This window comes from Colossoma macropomum, unplaced genomic scaffold, assembly GCF_904425465.1.
Source record: "Colossoma macropomum unplaced genomic scaffold, Colossoma_macropomum, whole genome shotgun sequence".
Lineage (NCBI taxonomy): Eukaryota > Metazoa > Chordata > Actinopteri > Characiformes > Serrasalmidae > Colossoma > Colossoma macropomum.
Genome location: NW_023495270.1, coordinates 123,901 through 143,624, shown reverse-complemented (window position 1 = coordinate 143,624; position 19,724 = coordinate 123,901). Strand labels below are relative to the sequence as shown.

Below are 19,724 nucleotides of genomic sequence, written 5' to 3'. Positions count from 1 at the left end.
ACTGAAATTATAACATGTTATTAACGCTATTTATAATGCATTATATTAACAATTCATAATGTATAATAAACATGGCTTTAAAGTGTAATTCAGTGTAATTCTTTTATATAAATATTTATAACCATGTTTATAATGCCTTATGAATACATTATAACATGTTATAAATGTGTTTATAGATGCTTACAAATGCGACATTCATAGAAAGTGTTACCGGTAAGGTAATACTTAGGGCAGTGCACATGAGGCTAAATGACAGCTACATAAGTCTGTCATGACAGCTAACATAGTCCCACATAAACATTTATAAAGCTGCTGTTGTCATCTTTGATGTCAGGTTGACATAACACCTATGCCAGATGACATTAATTTCTCTGACATTAGTTTGTGTCATTCACTTTTTTGGGTGAAATGGTGTAGCATGTTATTGTAACTGACTTTGTAGGTTAATGTTTATCACAGGGATATGAATGATGATTGTGTGACATGGTTAGAATCTTATATATAGTAAAATGAAATCATGTTACCCAAATGGCACAAAAATGGTCTGTTCTACAGCCTGAGTCAGCAAGCTATGCCATATTATCAGCATTATGACATTATGTGTCCATTTCACACCAGAAAGTTTCATGACACAACCTAATGTCAAGGTAATTGTCACCTGATACAGATGTTAACAACATATGACATCTATAGGAATAAGTGTTTATAAATGTTCATGTTGGTTTATGTCAGTTGTTATGAAGGGCTTGCTTGTGTCATGTAGCCTTATGAACACTGCCCTACAGTAATAAGTATTTCCCTTAACTTTATTTAGGTTACTGCATTTGCTAATATTCATTTTAATAGGAGGTCTTCCACTGAAAAAATATTTATATAAATAAATAAGATAATTTCTGTTATTATAAAGACATTCTGTGCAAAGCTAAATATCGATTCACTTGTATGTGTGCAGTCCTTTGCACACATACAAAAAAAATCCACAAACAGTCCACAGCTCACAGGTTATATTTAGCATTAGCTCAGCCTTTATCATTCAAAGCCTCTACCTCATGTGCTTCATAATGTGCAGTGCCTAAAAAGGTTAAGGGGCGGCAAATAACATTTTGCCTAGGGTTCCAAATAGGCCACAGTCACTGCTGTACACTGCTCTGTTGTCTTTGCCAGTTCAGTCATTGTTGCTCTTTGAAGCTCATCAACTAGGTGAGGAAAGCCTAGTTATCTTTAGGGGAAAAAAGAATACTGTAGAGGTAGGATCTATACAGTCTCCTGGGGCCAGCTGTGATATTATAATGAGAAGAATTCTCCACACAAAACATTTTCCGATGTGGAAGAAAAATAATAAATCATTAAGGAAATCATTGGTTTGATGTTCAAAACAATTAACTCATTAAAAATGCAAAGATACGAAAGAATAAAGTAATAAGAATTTCTTTTGACTTTCAGTAAAGCTGCTAGCATCGCTTAATGCAATAGCATTTTTTCTACACCAGCACATCAGTGTTATCTTTCACTGTGGGGTCTTGTATGGTCCCCACATCTCATCCTCATCACTGCCCTTTCTGGTGAGTTCACACAAGCAGCAGGGGTCAGGGCTGGCAGTCATTACAATGATCCTCAGTAAGCAGATACTAAGCAGCTAGCGTAGCTGACAAACTACACCCTCAGTTCCTCCTCTCTCAGGCGGTGTTGTTTTGAGAAAATCTGTCTGTGGTTTCTGAATTGTACCTTCAACTCCGTGAGCTGCCCCAGTTGTCATGTGAAGGAGGATTCTGCTATGTCCTCCAGTGCATGGTCCATGATACACTCAGATATCTTCTTTGGGCTATCACCCTTTGCTTGGACAGGCAGATCAAAGCTGTGTTACAAAAAACACTGTGTGTACTATATATTGAACACTGCCCTAGTATATACAGCATACTGCATGCTATCCCTCATATAAATATGTAGTATCACTCTTTTGAAGCTGCTGTTGGCCAGTTTTCTATTTCATATTATGGAATGCAGTGTATCAAAAAATGACTACAATATTGACATCTTGTAATATTTGGCCAGGATATAATGTCATTCAAGTATCTTTGGCAAATTGGAGAAATTTATGTTGGTCACATACTGCATACTGCTTCATAATTCTAGGCACGATATATATGCAAGCAGTATGTAGTAGGCTATTACAAACATCATCCATGTCTATGTGGTATTGATGGTGACTAGAACTGGCCACTAGACTGTTTGGTGTCCCCCAGGAAGTTTGTAGCTCCACAGAGACTAACTATTGCCATTATTCCTGAAGAGAATGAGCATGAAGAGGGATGGGGGGGCTACTGGCTCAGCTCTGTGTATGACATAGAATATTGGCCTTTTGAGTTAGGCAAAGACGTTCAGGCATCACACCACACATGATGAATCAAAAATGATATTCAGTCTGTCAAAAGAAGAGGGTGCTAGGAAAAGCAGAATATACACTTTTGCAAAACAATGGTAGAATACTTTTCATTTTGTTTTATTTTACGCTTGATTTGGGAGGCAGTACCTTTCCTGGTACTATATAAAAGTTGATAAATGAGGCTGAATCTTTGCAATAAACTTGTCAGTCAAAAACAGAGTTTCCGAGTTTCTTCACTGCCCCAACACTGTGCTGTCAAGCTGCTTCCTTGTCAGCGCTGGTCTCTTGGCAATCATAAACTGGAATAGGATCTTGGAAGGGTCAGGCACTTTACAGCATCATGTGCGAACTCCCCAGTGGCATCCACACAGTTAGGAATAAACTGCCCCTGCTTTCTAACCAATTCCCAATTCTGGCACCAATGTAGTAACGATGGCAAATAACAAAGAGTCCTTTTAATTATCATCAAGCTGCATGGTGTACAGACCAATGAAAGTAGACCACTTCTCAGTGATAAGATCCAGTGAGAAGATGTAACATCCTTTAACTATCTTTATTTCCTTCTGAAATTATTTCAGGAGTCAGGCTGGTTGGTGGTTCTCGCTGCTCTGGGAGAGTGGAGGTGCTTCATGGAGAGACCTGGTCCACAGTGTGTGATGCTGACTTTGACCAGCAGGATGCAGAGGTTGTATGTCGAGAGCTGGGCTGCGGGCTTCCTGTGGAGGTGCTGGGAGCAGCTGCTTTTGGCAGAGGGGAGGGTCAGGTGTGGTCAGAGGAGCTTCAGTGTAGAGGGAATGAATCTGAGATTTCCCTTTGTACAACATCATCTTCATGCAGACTCAACTGCACTCATGACAGTGACATGGGGCTAATATGTTCTGGTTAAGTATAATATTGATCAAATGATTAAATGATATAAAATTAATTATTTTATAATTTGATTATACAAAAACAATTATTTTAATAAACTCTTTGTGTTTTCAGGTCACACTCAGGCTCAGCTGGTGAACGGCTCTGACTCCTGTTCTGGTCGAGTGGAGCTCCAGTACCTCAGTGAGTGGGGCACAGTGTGTGATGTAAGCTGGGATATGAGAGCTGCCAGAGTCCTCTGTGGTCAGCTGAAGTGTGGGAGTGCTGTGGCTGTGGTGGGGTCAGACTGGTTTGGGGAGGGGAGTGGCCAGATCTGGGCTGATGTGTTTGATTGTCAGGGGAATGAAATACACCTGTCAAAATGTCCCATTTCATCATGGAGTCGAACTGTATGCTCTCATAAACAGGATGCTGGAGTCATCTGCAGTGGTGAGCTCTTAGAATCATTTAACTATGAGCTGTATTGGGTTGTATATGGGTTGTAAGTTGGAAACCTAAGTCAGCTGCTTAAGAAACTGATCTCAATAAATATGTGTGAAAAGCTGTCCATATACAAACAGTTTTCTGGTCGGCACATTCACTTAAATGAACTACTTGACGTTCACACCTCTAAGTTTTTCCTTATATAAAGACTTTGAAGAATTACAGGTATGTATTTGGCAGTCTTATCTAAAGTGATTTACAAATTTAATCATGTTACAAATGGAGGTTAATGTAGCATTAAGAATCTTGTTAAGAGTAGCTAGGGCTACCAAAATTACTAATAGAGGCGCAGTGTCAGACAAAAAACAAAGAGGAACAAAGGCTTTATATCAGTGGCATAGGCAGGCCTGTGAAAAAGTGGGTAAGCCAACTTTAGAGATACAGCTTTCATGGATGCTATGTACTACAATGTCAAAACATCAGTTTATATCTTATTTCTGACAGTAGTACAGTCATCAACATACCTTTTACAATGCTTCTGCACTGATAAACTATATATAGCAAGACTATAACAACTGACATTAATCAGGAAACTGGGTGGAGGGGTTTTGCTTCTTCTATTTATGTGAAATCTGAATATTGGCATGTTGCATCTCAACTGAACTCTGAATGTGGCTGTATGTTACCAAAAAATCTCAGTGTGCTTTCTTTATAAATATGTTCAATTCTTGTGCTGTACAAACGGATGAATGAATGAGGAATGTAAATTCAAAAACATTCTTATGGTGAATGTTCCCTATAGGTTCCTCTCTGGAGTTTCATGAGTTCTGCTGGACTCCTGGAGTGAGTCTGAGACCTCTGTGGTCTGCAGACAGCTGGGCTGTGGCTCTGTGTTCAGCTTCTCCAGCTCCTCTACATCCAGTCCTGAACACAGACACGTGTGCTGCAGCACTGAACCCCTTAACCTATGTTCACACCGGCATCAACTTTTTGCTTCTTTTTGCCCAAATCACTGATCGCACATCGCCTGTGGGCGTTTCTGAACTCGATCGGATTGTTAGTTGCCATGGTTTCACTGACGCCAAGCACAAATCAGATGCATTCCCACTAGAAATAAAAATCCTGGTGAGAAATTACTTGTTTGCTTATTTTTAGTTAATTCCTGTGTCTGTGCAGTCAGTATGTGAGGAAAATGGTATTTGATCTTTGTGATTACTGTCTATTTGTGACGAAAGCACCATTATTTCACCTGTAGTAGGAAAAATTTCCTAGGAATCAAAAATGGAGCTTACCGTTCACAGTGGCGGAGTGTACTACACTGCTCAGTGCACAATTCCTACTGGTAATCACCCCAGTAGGAACTTCGCTACTTATTTGCAGAAAGTTAAACTCTGCTCAACTTTGTTGCCACTGACTCCGCCCACTTTGCTTCACCAACATTCGCGCCACTTCCTGTTGGTGGAAATCGCCAGTTCTCATTGGAAATGAATGACTTCCAGCGGCTTTGTCGCATCACGTCGCTGCCGGTGTGAATGCAGGGTTAGAGTAGTTTGGGTGCTACCCAATCAACCTTTATTTTGACTTGGGAGTTTTTTGACGCTGACCTTCATTTACATTGTAACAGAACAAATTGAAAATCAAAATTATTAAAGCAAATCAACTTACAATTACAAAATAACATAAATAAAAGCTCAAATAAGACATAAAACAGCACTAAAATATGTAATGAAAACAAAATGTAAAAAAATTATCTTCACAAATATTCAGTAAAATAGTAAATAAAATAGAACATTAATTAAACTAACATCAAACAAGACAGTTGCAGGCTGAGTGGAGCTGGTTATAGATGAGAACTTTAAAATGACACCAGTGAGCGACGCTTTAGAATTTCCTGTAATGTATTCCAGCCTGCGGTAGCTAAAGGCAGATTTTCCCAGTTCAGTAATAACTCTAGGAACCTGACAGGTGATCCAGTCACTGGAGTGAGAAAAAAAAATACAGAGACCTGGAGAGCACCCTATAAATAAAAACAAACCAATGAGTTTCCGGCTGTATGGGTAGAGAGAACCAACCAACTCTTTCACACAGTGTGCAGCGATGGGACTGTAAGGGTCTCCAGTAGTGAATCTCAGCAGAGTGATAGAATGAATCTAGTGGTTTACAGCTACTGGTCGATGCATGCCTATAGATTATATCACCCTAGTCTAGGATGGATAGTAAGGTTGCTTCCAACATCCATTTTTCCTATTATGCATTGGGAAACTTATTTCAGTACAAGTGTCCAAGCTTTTGCCTACTGACTAGCTTATTAATGTGATATTCAAATGTAAAATTATCAACCAGACATATGCCGAAGTACTTACAGCGTGCTGAAGTTGGTGACAAGACCCTTTACGATTTTCTATATTTCTGCATAAATGTGACCGAAAACAATCAGCAGATTTTCTCAGAAGCCCTAAAGTAGACAACAAGCATCAAATTATACACACTGAGACGAAGAATATTAGTACTTGGTCAGGTATTTTTTGAGGAAATCATCCAATATTACAGATCTGTGAGCAGCAAAAATATGTGACCCTTTAGGATTGGCAGATAATTTGAAGGTAAAAATAAGTTTTAGGTGTTTTCAATCAGTGGGATGACAATCAGGTGTAAGTGACCACCCTGTTTTATTTAAAGAACAGGTGCTCATCAGGCTGGAAAAGGTTAAAAAACATCTCTAAAGAATTTGGACTCCACCAATCCACAGTCAGATAGATTGTGTACAAATGGAGGAAATTCAAGACCAGTGTTATTCTTCCCAGGTGTGGTCGAACAACAAAGATCACACCAAGAGCAAAGCATGTCATAGTCCGCAAGGTCACAAAGGAACCCATGGTAACTTCTAAGCAACTAAAGGCCTGTCTCATATTGGCTAATGTTAATGTTTATGAGTCCACCATCAGGAGAACACTAAACAACAACAATGGTGTGCATGGCAGGGTTGCAAGGAGAAAGCCACTGCTTTCCAAAAAGAACATTGCTGCCTCTCTGCAGTTTATTAAAGATTACATGAACAAGCCAGAAAGCTATTGGAACAATATTTTGGGGATGGATGAGACCAAAATAGATCTTTTTGATTTAAATGAGAAGCATTATGTTTGGAAAAAGGAAAACACTGCATTTCAGCATAAAAACCTTATTCCGTCTGTGAAACATGGTGGTGGTAGTATCATGGTTTAGGCCTGTTTTGCTGCATCTGGGCTAGAACCGCTTGCCATCATTGATGGAACAATAAACTGAATTATTCCAGCAAATTCTAAAAGAAAATGTCAGGACATCTGCCCATGAGCTGAAACTCAAGAGAACATGGGTCATACAGCAAGACAACGACCCTAAGCACACAAGTCGTTCAACTAAATGATGGTTAAAGAAGAACAAAGTTAATGTTTTGGAATGGCCAAGTCAAAGTCCTGACCTTAATCCTATAGAAATATTATGGAAGGACCTGAAGCAGCAGTTCATGGGAGGAAAACCAGCGTAACAGAGTTGAAGCTGGTTTGTATGGAGGAATGGGCTAAAATTCTACCAAGCCGATGTGCAGGACTAATCAACAGTTACTGGAAACATTTAGTTACAGTTATTGCGGCACAAGGGGTCACACCACACACTGAAAGCAAAGGGTCACATACTTTTTCCACTCACAGATATTTAATATTGGATAATTTTCCTCAATTAATAAATGACCAAGTATTTCTGTCTCATTTGTTTAATTTGGTTCTCTACTACTAGGACTTGTGTGAAAATCTGATGAAGTTGTTGGTCACATTTATGCAGAAATATAGAAAATTCTAGAAGGTTCACCAACTTTCAAACACCACTGTGTATTTGGTGGCTCTCTCAGTACTAGATCCTAAAAGTGTGTTAATATTCAAAATGTTCAAATCAGCTGAACAATACAGAATAGTGTCATCTGCATTCTGCATACAGCACTTTGCAGTCAGAGGCAGCAAAATCATTTATAGAAAAACTAAATAAGACTGGGCTAAAGACAGAAACTTGCAGGACCACTTTAGTGACAGGCATTAACTCTGATTTGTAGTTATTGGCTTCTTGCACTTGCTCTGTGTTTCAGAAGGTGCTTTAAGGGCACCGTGCTCTGCCCTCTCAGTTAAAATGACATTTGTTGTTGGTGTTGTTGTTTATGTTGTTGTTTGTTTAAGATGTGTTTAGGTGTTGACTGTGCTTTGTGGTGTTGGGCTGTTGGTTAATTAGGTGTGGATTTGTGTGTCTACCACAGAGAAAGTTTGGCTAAAATGGCCTACCCCACTAATGTTTTTATTCAGTGGCCTTTTCTACAATGTTCAATAAAAGAGCATTTTTTTCTGGGCAGAGATAATGGCATCTTCTTCTTTATCGCTGATGCCACAAAACCAAAGGTCTCAATGATTAATTGCTTTTTTGGTTAATTATTTTTTTTATTATTTATTTATTTTTAACTGCGAGACGGCAGTCTGAACTAATTAAGAAGAATGTTCAATGTAGCACTGGTTAGATTCAGCCATTTAGTTTAATGTGAGATCCATGTTTTGCTTATTTCTAGAAGGTGGTTTTGTCCAGACATTCTAAGTTTCACTCTTACATGTTTTAAATTGAAATGTTTAGTATCTGAAAACTGCACTGAACACAAATAGATCTTTATAAATCTATTCCCATATATTACATATTAGCATAATCATTAATGCTCATGACATTATTATAGTGTTATTATGAGAAATAAATGTATTATGTATGGTACATAATAAATAATGTATTATGTATGGTGAATCATACTTAGGAAGAACTTGGAAGTCATGTTCAGTCTTTGAACTGAGTCTCTTTCTCTGTTTGTGGTTTTGTATGTGTGTTTTTAGCTCACAGCTCATCAGGCTGTTGGTTCTGGGGGAGACTGGCAGCGAAGGCTGGAGGTTGTCCACAGCGGCTCAATGGGGGACACGTGCGTGATGACTTGTGGGATTTTAAGATGCGCAGTGTGTGCAGACAGCTGCAGTGTGGAGTGGCCTCAGTGCTCGGTACCAGGCGGTTGGACCGGGTAAACTGGACCCATATGGCTGAATGAGGTGGAGTAGTGAGGGACACGAGACGCTCCTGTGGAACGGCAGATTGTCAGACTGGTGGAGAGGATGAATGTGGACACAAGGACGACGTAGGAGTCGTGTGCTCAGGTAAAGTGATACTGACATCAACACAGACAGTGTAAAGACATGCAGCTTATCTCTGCTGTCATTAAAAAATCTCTGAAGCACTAATGAAGAAAAAAACATTCTTAATATCTATCAATGAGCATAAAATGTCTGCTTGCAACATATAAACTGTTAATATAGAATTTCATTAAAGAAAAGTGTGTGAATTTAATGTATTTTTAGTTAAAAGGTGTGTTCTACTTAAATATAATATATAAGACTGTGCTGTTTCTGCAATATGTTCAAGACTTAATATTAAGTGTCCTTTTCCAGCAGAGTTTAAAGAGATCAGACTCACTGAGGTGTGAGGGGAATCTGGAAGTGTTTACAATGGAACTGCTGGGGACTGTGTGTGCAAATAAGATGGATCAAGAAACACTAATCTGATCTGTCAGAGCTGAAATGTGGAAGTTCTGGCAGGAAGCCACACACAAGGCAAGAGTGAATCAGCTCTTAACTGGCTGGATGATCTGAAATGTAGGAAACATGACTCCACTCTGTGGCACTGTCCATCTTCCCCCTGGGGACAGAACACATGTGATAATCATGATGAGGTGGCTCTCATTACCTGCTTGGGTAGGCAGTTTCTCTCTGGTAGATCTAGTAGATATTACAATAAGCAAAATTATTTCTGTCTAAAATTAGACACTAAGGTTACAGAGGAAGATCTGAGAATTGTGAAATAACATATGTAAAGAATCTGAGTGATTTCTTGGTCTTTAAAGTTACATTTGTAAGCAAAGCAGTTCAATAAATAAATGCACTTTTCTGTACAACAGGAGAGAAAAAACATTTTGCGCAGCAAAACCATCTGAAATGCTCCTCATTTATTAACCAGAGACAATGCTCAAGTAAGGACATTGAGATCTTTCTTTAAGAATGTTCGTGTTTCTGCTTTTCACATCAATGCTTTATATGCAGTATCTGTGTTATTGTGATTTCTGAGATTGCATTAATTAATCAGTGTCTCTATCTCCTGTGTGATGTGTGTGATGTAGATCACCTGCCTCTCAGGCTGAGGAGAGGAAATGGAAGCTGCTCTGGGAGGCTGGAGGTGTATCATAACGCTGAGTGGGGGTCCATATGTGATGATCAGTGGGACATCAGGGACTCTCAGGTGGTCTGCAGGCAGCTGGGCTGTGGGCCGGCGCTGGGTGCTGATGGGAGTGCTGTCTTTGGTGCTGGTGAAGGGCCTATCTGGCTGAACAGAGTGAAGTGTAGAGGGAATGAGATTCACCTGTGGGACTGTCCTCATTCCCTGAAGAACCACACTGACTGCTCCCACAGGCAGGACGCTGGAGTCACCTGTGCAGGTCAGAGGAGTCTGCTGACTTTCAGGGTTGTAGATCTAATCAACATTTTTCTCTTGGTGTTAACTGCTTTCAATGCAACTGCAATTACATTTTATTATTTTTATTCATTTTATTGATTGCACAATATTGACAACAGAAAAACCAGAATGCCAGGAATGTGCAGGAAACTCCTACAGCAGCCGTTTGAAGGCTTGCCATGATATTAAGTTCAAACAGATCAAAACATGTCTTTTGAACATACTGGTTAAACAGTTGAGTGTGTGTATAGGAGGTCATTTGCACATGGGACCAAACATGGAAATATCATTTAACCCTTTAAAAGGCCTAGGCCAAAGTTTTATTACACAATTCTATAAACTAACAATAGCTCCCAGTTTTTTTTTTTAATTCCTTGTAGTTACTGAATGACAAGCCTTAGTAAGTACTAAGCCTGGGATTTTAATGGGTTAATACACTTCAACCTCTTGTTGGTAAAATGACTGCCAGAGTGATTCAGGCATTATTTTTGTGGGACTGTGTCATGTTATGAATCCATACTGCCATGTTTAAGTTAAGGAAACATGCATCCCCGCTTCACATGCTGGTAATCCTTGTTTATGAATGAACAAATGCATTACTGCCATGTTATTTGAACTTACCGTCATGGTAAATGCATGCACATAAAATAGATATAAGCCTGTGATTAAATGATACTGGTTGTCTGGTTTATATAACAGGAAAAATTCTGTCCATTGCAGTTCATTAGAAAATACACTAGCACATGAGGTCTGGTTGGTACCCTGAAGTAATGGTTCTGATAATAACACAGGCACATCTTCCAGACCAGCAGCAGTGTTTTGAGTTTTAATACTGTTCTTCTCCAGTAAAGTTATAAATTAAAATTTAAAAGTATTTAAAATACTTCACTTTTACTGGTGATCAATGTATTTTCAGTGTTAAATTTAAATTCATTAGTATATGTAGTTTGGGTGCACCTAGTCATGAGTTCACTGATAGTGTGCCATGTGATTTTTATGTTGTTCTGTTTTGACTGACTTTTTTACAAATGGAAAAGACGGATTGGTTCCTTGAATAATCTTCTTTTCAAATGCAGAGTGAATATTTTATGCATTACTGTGAGTTTGAACATCATTCAAGAAAAGCTTGAAATATATTCAGTTTATTAGTGTTGCTTTCTTGAGGTTCTCAAAGTAATAGTTATACTAGTTGTGTTTATGGCTGTAGTTGTAGTTCTAGCTGTGTGTAAGACTGGCATAGTTCTAGTTGTGTGCATGAGTGTAGTTTTAGCTGTGTGTATGGCTGTAGTTGTAGCTATGTGTATAGCTGTAGTTGTAGCTGTGTGTATGGCTGTAGTGCTAGCTGTGTGTATGGCTGTAGTTCTAGCTGTGTGTAAGGCTGTAGTGCTAGTTGTGTGTAAGGCTGTAGTGCTAGCTGTGTGTATGGCTGTAATTCTAGCTGTGTGTATGGCTGTAGTTGTTGCTGTGTGTATGGCTGTAGTTGTTGCTGTGTGTACGGCTGTAGTTCTAGCTGTGTGTATGGCTGTAGTTCTAGCTGTGTGTATGGCTGTAGTGCTAGCTGTATGTATGGCTGTTTTAGAATTAGAAAAGAAAAAGTGGTATTGTATCATTCCTAGTCATGATATACTTCACTTTCCATTGCAAGTTTTAGGATACATACTGGCAAGTTCTCTTTCTCTCTAAATAATTCTGACTCTAAATCTCAATGTCAACATTGATATGTTCTCATGAGCTCTCACACGTTCCTCACCCTGTTTGAGTACATGCAAACTGTAGTTTCTGATTAAGTGACATGGTCTCTGTTTGCCTCAATTCATTTTGCTTTTCTTTTTGCAGACATATCTGTATCCCCCACTGTTGCATCTGAAGTAAATACTCTTACTATCACAGGTACATAATTAATTCCTGTGATTTTTCCAAATGTCTCTAAATGCATAAAAGTATAGAGTTTGTCTTCTGTATTTTTATTCACAGTTAGTCAGACAGAGAAAGGAGCAGTTACTCCTCCACAAACTCCATCACCAGCTGTTTCATACATCTATCCAGTGTCTCTCCTGGTTCTGGGAGTGCTGCTCTTCCTGGCCTTAGCGTTTCTGGTTGTGCTGTTTTACCAGAACAGAGTGCTCAGGAGAGGTAGAGAGATTCAGAGATCATCTACAATCCACTTTCTGTACATTCTCTAAACATCATTAGTCCTTCAGTCTGTCATCAGTCTTCTCTTCTACTGAACTGGCTCCATGTTTCTCTCTGTCTCCCTCACAGTGCTCTCTAAGAGAAAGCATAAGACTCTGCCTGAGGTCATTTATGAGGAGATTGACCAGAGACTCATCTCTAAAGGAAAGGCTCAAAGGGGTAAATGGCATGTGCAGCATTGTACTGAAGGCAATCCCAGGGTCCTCTTAATGATTAGAACATATTTTAGCTTTCTCTTTTTATGTCTTATTAATGATGCTAGAGTGGGTAATTCATTGTTAAACAACACTTGAAAAAAGTTAAACATCCCTGTCAGTACAACCTGTGCAATAATATGTTATTGAAGTTCTCGGAACCGCAAATAATCATCCCTGGACAGGTGCATATGATTTCTCTCAGACTGATCTAAATGGTAAGAGGGAAGCCAGCAGTCACTTGAAAGGAGTTACAGGATGACCTTAGAGGAGCAGGAACAACAATTACACAGAGAATAATAAGCAATGAACTGCACTGCAATTATATCTCTTCCTAAACCCCACGCAGAACTCCTCTGGTAAAAAAGAAGCACAGAGACGCACATCCATCATATTTGTGCATCATGTTTGGAGAAAGAACGGCTGTGTGTAGGATCCCAAGAACACAATATCCACACTGAAGTATGGAGATGTGATCATCATGATATAGGGCTATTTCTGGCAAATGGTGCTGGGGCATTACAGATCATCAAAGAAACCTGACTGGAGTGATGGACCAGGACATATTACAGGTCAATTTAGTCCAAACAGCCAAGAAATTAAGGAAAATGAATGTTTCAATAAGACAACAGCCACAAATATACAGTCAAAATTACTCAAAACAGGTTTTTAAAAAATGAATGAATTGGCAAACTGGTGAATTGGCTCGCATGGCCTAGCCAATCTCTTGACCATTGAAAATTTATGGAAGAGGGGCAGAGGGGCACTCTTAATCTTGAGAAATTGAAGACAGTTGGCCAAGAAGGATGCGTCATTGCTGCAAAAAGCTATTTACTTCTTCTTACAGAGGCATAATGCTGCAAAAAGACAGTTATTTCCAGTTGCAACTGTAATTGCTGACAGCGGTCATACAGCAAAGTACGGTGATATTTTATAATGACATTGTTTAATAAACCTTTAACTAACCATTAATAGTTGAATTCATTAGTTAATTAGAATTCTAAAAAAATTAATGTCACTGACAACTTGGTGATCTGACAGGTTACACAGTCCAGCACAGTCAAGGCTCACCTCCTCCGTATAAACATGAAAAAAAACATGACATTTTCTAATTTTTAATACAAGACTTAAATTATTAAAATTGTATGCAAACTTTCACACATTGTATCTTTCACATGGAGGGGTCCAAAGCGTGCCTGATTGCAAAATCGTGCTGTAATGCAAAAATATACATGAGAAGTGTCTGTCAGTAAAAAGAGCAACAAAGAGCAACCACCTCTTCTCTTTCTCTTTTTGAATCTTCAAACTCAAATGAGTTCAGAAACTACAACAGCATGTTGCTCAGGCTTCATTTTGGCAAAGTCACATACATTAGCCATAAGGTAATACATATATACATGTATATGTATATGTGTATATATATATATATATATATATATATATATATATATATATATATATATAGGAGGATGTAGAATGTAACAAATATTACATCTTTCTCTCAGTTCACTGTAATTAATGGGAGATTTTATGTGCTTTTGTTCGACAATGAATGTATTTCTAACAGGAAGTATCCTCTCTGAAACACATCATTCAGGATATGAGGATGTGGATGAGGAGCTTCTCTCAGGTAAGAGGACCAGAACATGTGTGTGTGTGTGTGTGTGTGTGTGTGTGTGAAACTCAATTCAACAGAGGAATATTAGAAGTATAATTATAGAAATACTCCAGTATTGATTAATTAATTAATCAATTAATTAATTAGTCAGTACTTCCAGACCACCATGTTAGTCTTGGACTTACCAGTGTGAACTATTTTTGTTTTTACAGTTTAAAATATTAAGTTAATTTGTTTTTTTTAATTATTTATTTATTTATTTATTTTCTGTTCTGTAGCTGATTATATTGGACACTCTCACATTAGTGCAGTGTTGTGTAGGCTAATGTCGTCCATGCATAAGTATTGAGATTGGCACATGTTTATCTCCTAAAATTAAAATATCATAGCTACTTTGGAAATTAGCTTCTGCAAGACCACCCAACCTCTGAGATTAATCTTATCCAGAAGCTTCCTTTGGAATTAACCTTTATTTTAAAAGAGTGATGGAGAAATTAACTTTCTTCTTTCTCTTCCAGCAAAGATTGTGAATGAGGAAAAAGCTGAATATTATGATGATGTCACCACCAGTGGCCTGAAAAGTGGGTGCCTTTATAGAGATCACTTCACTGAAAGATTTTAGGAAAAGCTCTCTGAATTCATTGTAAAAACTGTTTTGTATGTGATTCAGGTGAGGTAGGAACACAAGACACTCCAGAGAACTATGATGATGTCATCTCTGCTGGACAGACTCCAGAAAAATTAACAAGTGTGTTTCTATTGTGTAATATTTGCAATGCAAAATCAGTCAGTCATACAGCAACAAAGCAGCTCTGCTTGGTTTGTGTGGTGTAACAACATATCTGTATAATGATTGAACAGAGTAGGATTTAGATCTAAAGAAATGATCAGAAGACAGATTACATGAAGGCAACAGGTCATGACATACACACCATTTTTAAAAACACTTTACTGTGTTTTACTGTGATCACTGCAATCTGTCACGAGACAAAAAATGTAAAATTAAGTTTAAAAGTCAAGCTTTCTGACTCTGACACTGACATTATTTTCTACATTTTGACAGAGAACAAGGTGGAGATTTATGATGACGCCATTCCAGCTGGAGAGAATCTACACATTACAGCAGGTTTGTTTCTGTAGAAGGTCATTGTGAACTCATGGTGAACCAGCATCAGTAATAAAACCACATTTTATGCTCACTGTATCAAAATTTGTCCACATATGTTTGTGCAGGGTACACACCAGATAACTATGATGATGTCATCACTCCTGGACAGGATTTAGGAGATTCAGCTGGTGAGTCTCCTTTCTTCTTTATTGAAGTGGAAACAGAAGAAATGAATATTGTTTTCTTGCTCTTGCACATGTCATTACAGAGTGCTGTTAGTTAAACATGGATTTGCATCACTGTAACGTTACATACATGAAGGACTATAATATAATGGTAGTGATGTACATGTGGAGTAACGTCATGTCTTTGTTTAATAGGTTTGTCACTTAATTAACAACAGTTCAATAGAAATAGTATTTGTCAATGTGTAATTATTCTTGTTTTATTTTCAGACTATGATGATGTGGTAGAGGTGTCTAAGAATGAGGGATAGATCATCTGAAAGAGACCCAAATAATATATCTGCTCAGGAAATGACATTTTAACCTCTTTGGATTTGGCCAAAGGTGAAACAATACCAAATATTTTGTTTTGTTTTGCTTTTGTTTTTTGAATTCATTCTGTATTCCTTTGTGACAGTTCTTGTTAAACTTTTTTTTAAAGGAAAATTAAAATATTCTTGTTTATCTCATCACACTGTAAACCACTTTGCCTTTTTTCCAAAAAAACGGAGAAAAACATGCAAAATGTATAATGCAAAACCTGTTTACCTTACACACATTAACTTTTATTTCATTATCTATCTAATTGAAACTGTTCTTTGCAATTTTTATTTACATTTAATTTCTTGCTTTATTCATTTGCTTTGTTGCTCTTTGTATCTGCTCACCAGTCAGGCTACACATTCTGTATTATGCAAATGATTTATCAGTTCAGTCTTGATTGTGTACTGTAATAGGTAAATAAACAGATCTCCACATATCACTGTAGAGAACAGAGATGTGGGAAGGTGTTTTAAGTTGGAGGTGCTGAAAGTTTTAGGATCATAAAAATGATGGATATCATGATTCTTGCTAAATACTGTGGGGTTTTTATTTTTGTTTTTTCATTCAAGTTGCTTGGAGAGAGACGACACGATACAGCTGTACTTATAAAACCAGCCCAGCAGTCAGAGCTGATGCTCACCCTGCTGGCTCTGCAAATGAACTGAGCACTGATAAATCAGATTGTTAACATGGAGGAAAACTGCTTGTACTACAAGCTACACATGCATCTAATGGGACATTAAAACGTTAGTTGAAAAATTTTAAAACAATGTTTTAAAAGCACACAGAACTGGCCTACAACTCCAGCTTGTATGTTAAGAGGCACAAATATTTTAAAGGTTTGTTTCTTTGTTATTTTTTATCGTTTGTTATTATATGATATTTTATGTTGTCACTGTTACAGAATGTATTTTACATGATCAGCATTTCAGCCATTAATATTAAATTAAAATATTTTGGTGACATTTTACTGTATGTCACTGTTCATAAGGCTGCCTTTCATAAGCTACAAAGTGTGTGTAGGTTTACATCAGCTGTCATGAAAGGCTTATGTACTTGTAATGTAGCCTTATGAACATGATCTATGGTAAAGTTTCACAAAAAAAATGAAACTGAATGTGTTTTAGTTTGCTTAAATATATTTTTATTCAAAATGAATAAAGAATTTTTTTATTACTGAGACTAAATTCTGAATTTTCTGAGCACATTGATAAACAGTAAATGTGATTCCAAACTACAGTGTTCTACAAAGTGCACACTTATGATAAGGTGGAATCCTCTTGTTTAACATGACTGTCACAATCAGTTTTATAATATGAAGAACAATATTGCAACTCTGATAATAAAGTGTGATTTTTGTGGTAACACTTTATTTGGAGTGGTCCTTTGTAGATGATCAATAAACTCTCAAAAGCCTATCAATAACATGTCAACAACATGTGTAAATTTGCAGTAATGAAGAACATGAACATTCAAGTGAATATTTTCTTAGTTTGTAGATGAACAGCAATGCTTTCTAATTAACATATTGACATGAAGTAGATATGTTGTTTATATGTTACTTACATTAAGTAGATGTTTTGTTGACATTTCTTACACTAAGACGTTTTGTTGATACATTACTTACATTAAGTAGATTTTTGTTGATATGTCAATTACATTCAGTAGATGTTTTGTTAATAAGTTACTATATTAGGTAGATTTTTTGATGCATTTGATACATTAGATTTGTTGATACATTACTTACATTAAGTAGATTTTTTGTTGGTGTTAATTACATTAAGTAGATGTTTTGTTGACATTTCTTACACTAAGACGTTTTGTTGATACATTACTTACGTTAAGTAGATTTTTTGCTGATACATTAATTAAATTCAGTAGATGTTTTATTAATAAGTTACTATATTAGGTAGATTTTTTGATACATTTAATACATTAGGTTTGTTGATATTACTTATTAAAGAGCTGTTTTGTTGATACATTACTTACATTAAGTAGATTTTTTGCTGATACATTAATTACATTAAGTAGATGTTTTGTTAATGTTACTACATTAAGTAGCTGTTTTGTTGATACATTACTTACATTAAGTAGATTTTTTGTTGACACATTACTTACATTAAGTAGATGTTTTGTTGATACATTACATAAAGTAGATGTATTACCTTAAGTAGATGGGATATGTTACATTAAGTAAATGTTTTGTTGACACATTACTTACATTAAGTAGATATATTGCTGATGTGTTTCATTAAGTACATTTATTCTTGGTGTTACTTACATAACAGCTTGTTGAGCACCTAGAGATGACATGTATTATACCTGTTACATGTTCAGTAACTTCTCATGTAAACATATACAGTTATGAAAGAGGACACTCCAAATAAAGTAAAAAACAAGTGCATTCAGTAAATTATTAACAGACTTTATTTAAACAACAGTTAAACAAAATATTTACATACACAGTTTAAAAGGGTAACAAACCTTCAATGCATTGTCATTTCAACAGTTCAAAACAAACAAAGGACATGTAACATGTACCTCTAGCATAGGCATATAAAATCCTAAAAAAAAAGATAAAAGTTACAAAACATTTGTGTGTATGTGAGAGTATTTGCAATAGAGGAAGTGTATGTGTATGTGAGTGTGTGCAATAGAAGAAGTGTGTGTGTGTGCGTGTGCACAACATGAACATCCATTTTACTTTTTGTAACAACAAGGCTTCAGACAGGAAGACTAAAACTCCAACTCAAAGCTACACATGACATTAACACACAGGCCTACCTGAGAGAACAATTACTCTACACGAATGTCCTTCAGAAGCCGTCCAAGAACTCCTTTTCTGTGCTTCCTTCCCAGCCAATAGGTCCATTCAATAAACAAGTAGCTGATCTTTCAAGGCCTTTTCTTTTCGGTTTCCTCGAAGACGCCACACCTCATGTTTATAGGTGTTCCATGCCCTCTCAATGTGTTGGGTATGGTTCCCTGTGACCGTGCAACAAAGTTGACGCTGTGGTTCACTGTATGGTGGACATATCCCACTTGACTAAGAGTGGAGTATGCACGCCATTCATCACTGATGATTACACTTTGCGGCCTCACATGTTGTTTGATGATGGGAAGAAGAGTCTGCTTGTTTCTTCTTTTGACTAGTCGTAGAACAGGTCTTCTGGAATCACCACGGATCTCCAAGATTCCAAAAACCCATGTTCTCCTCCTCCAGGTGTTGCCAATACGGCCTCTGGCATACTACACTGAAGAAGAAAAATGTATGATGTATTATTAACATTAAATGACACATTGTGTCACACCAGTACACTGTAAAGATTTTTTTTTTAACAGTGGAAATTCTGCAGTAATCTACAGTATTCCTTAAATACAGCAAAAAAATGTGCACTCTGTATAGCTTCTTGTCAAAGAAGTTAAAATATTGAATTTTACCATAATTAGCTGTTATTTGCAGATCAAATGGGGGAAATGGCTAGTACTTTGGACAGTCTTGAGCAGCTTGTCTCTGAATATTGTAGTGATGGTAGTGGGGCTTCCCAGCATTTGGTTATGCTCCATTTACATAGACAAAAATTTCATTCTTTGCTATCAAAAATAATTAATTAAATTAATAAGAAAAATTGGTGCTGTTCACTCTTATTTTTATGTTATACTAGATAATGTGGTAAAACTAAGAAAAACAGGATTACAAAAAAGAGTGTAGAAATACAGTAATCAGCTGTAGAGAATCAGCTTTAGAATCACAGTAAAGTAATGTTATGGTATTACACAGTATGAATACTGTAAACAAACATGAAGTCGCTACAGAAATTACTTCCAGTAAATT

At 37.1% G+C, this 19,724-nt stretch overlaps 1 protein-coding gene across 1 annotated transcript; it reads left to right on the top strand.

Moving 5' to 3' along the window:
• Positions 1–2,961: 2,961 nt before the first annotated feature.
• On the top strand, positions 2,962–3,766 carry LOC118801497 (scavenger receptor cysteine-rich type 1 protein M130-like; the record flags this gene model as incomplete). The annotated part of the gene is made up of 2 exons (XM_036561796.1): positions 2,962–3,264; positions 3,368–3,766. Coding segments are annotated over 2 exons (674 nt in total), but the record flags the coding sequence as incomplete, so codon positions are not given.
• Between the last annotated feature and the right edge of the window lie 15,958 nt (positions 3,767–19,724).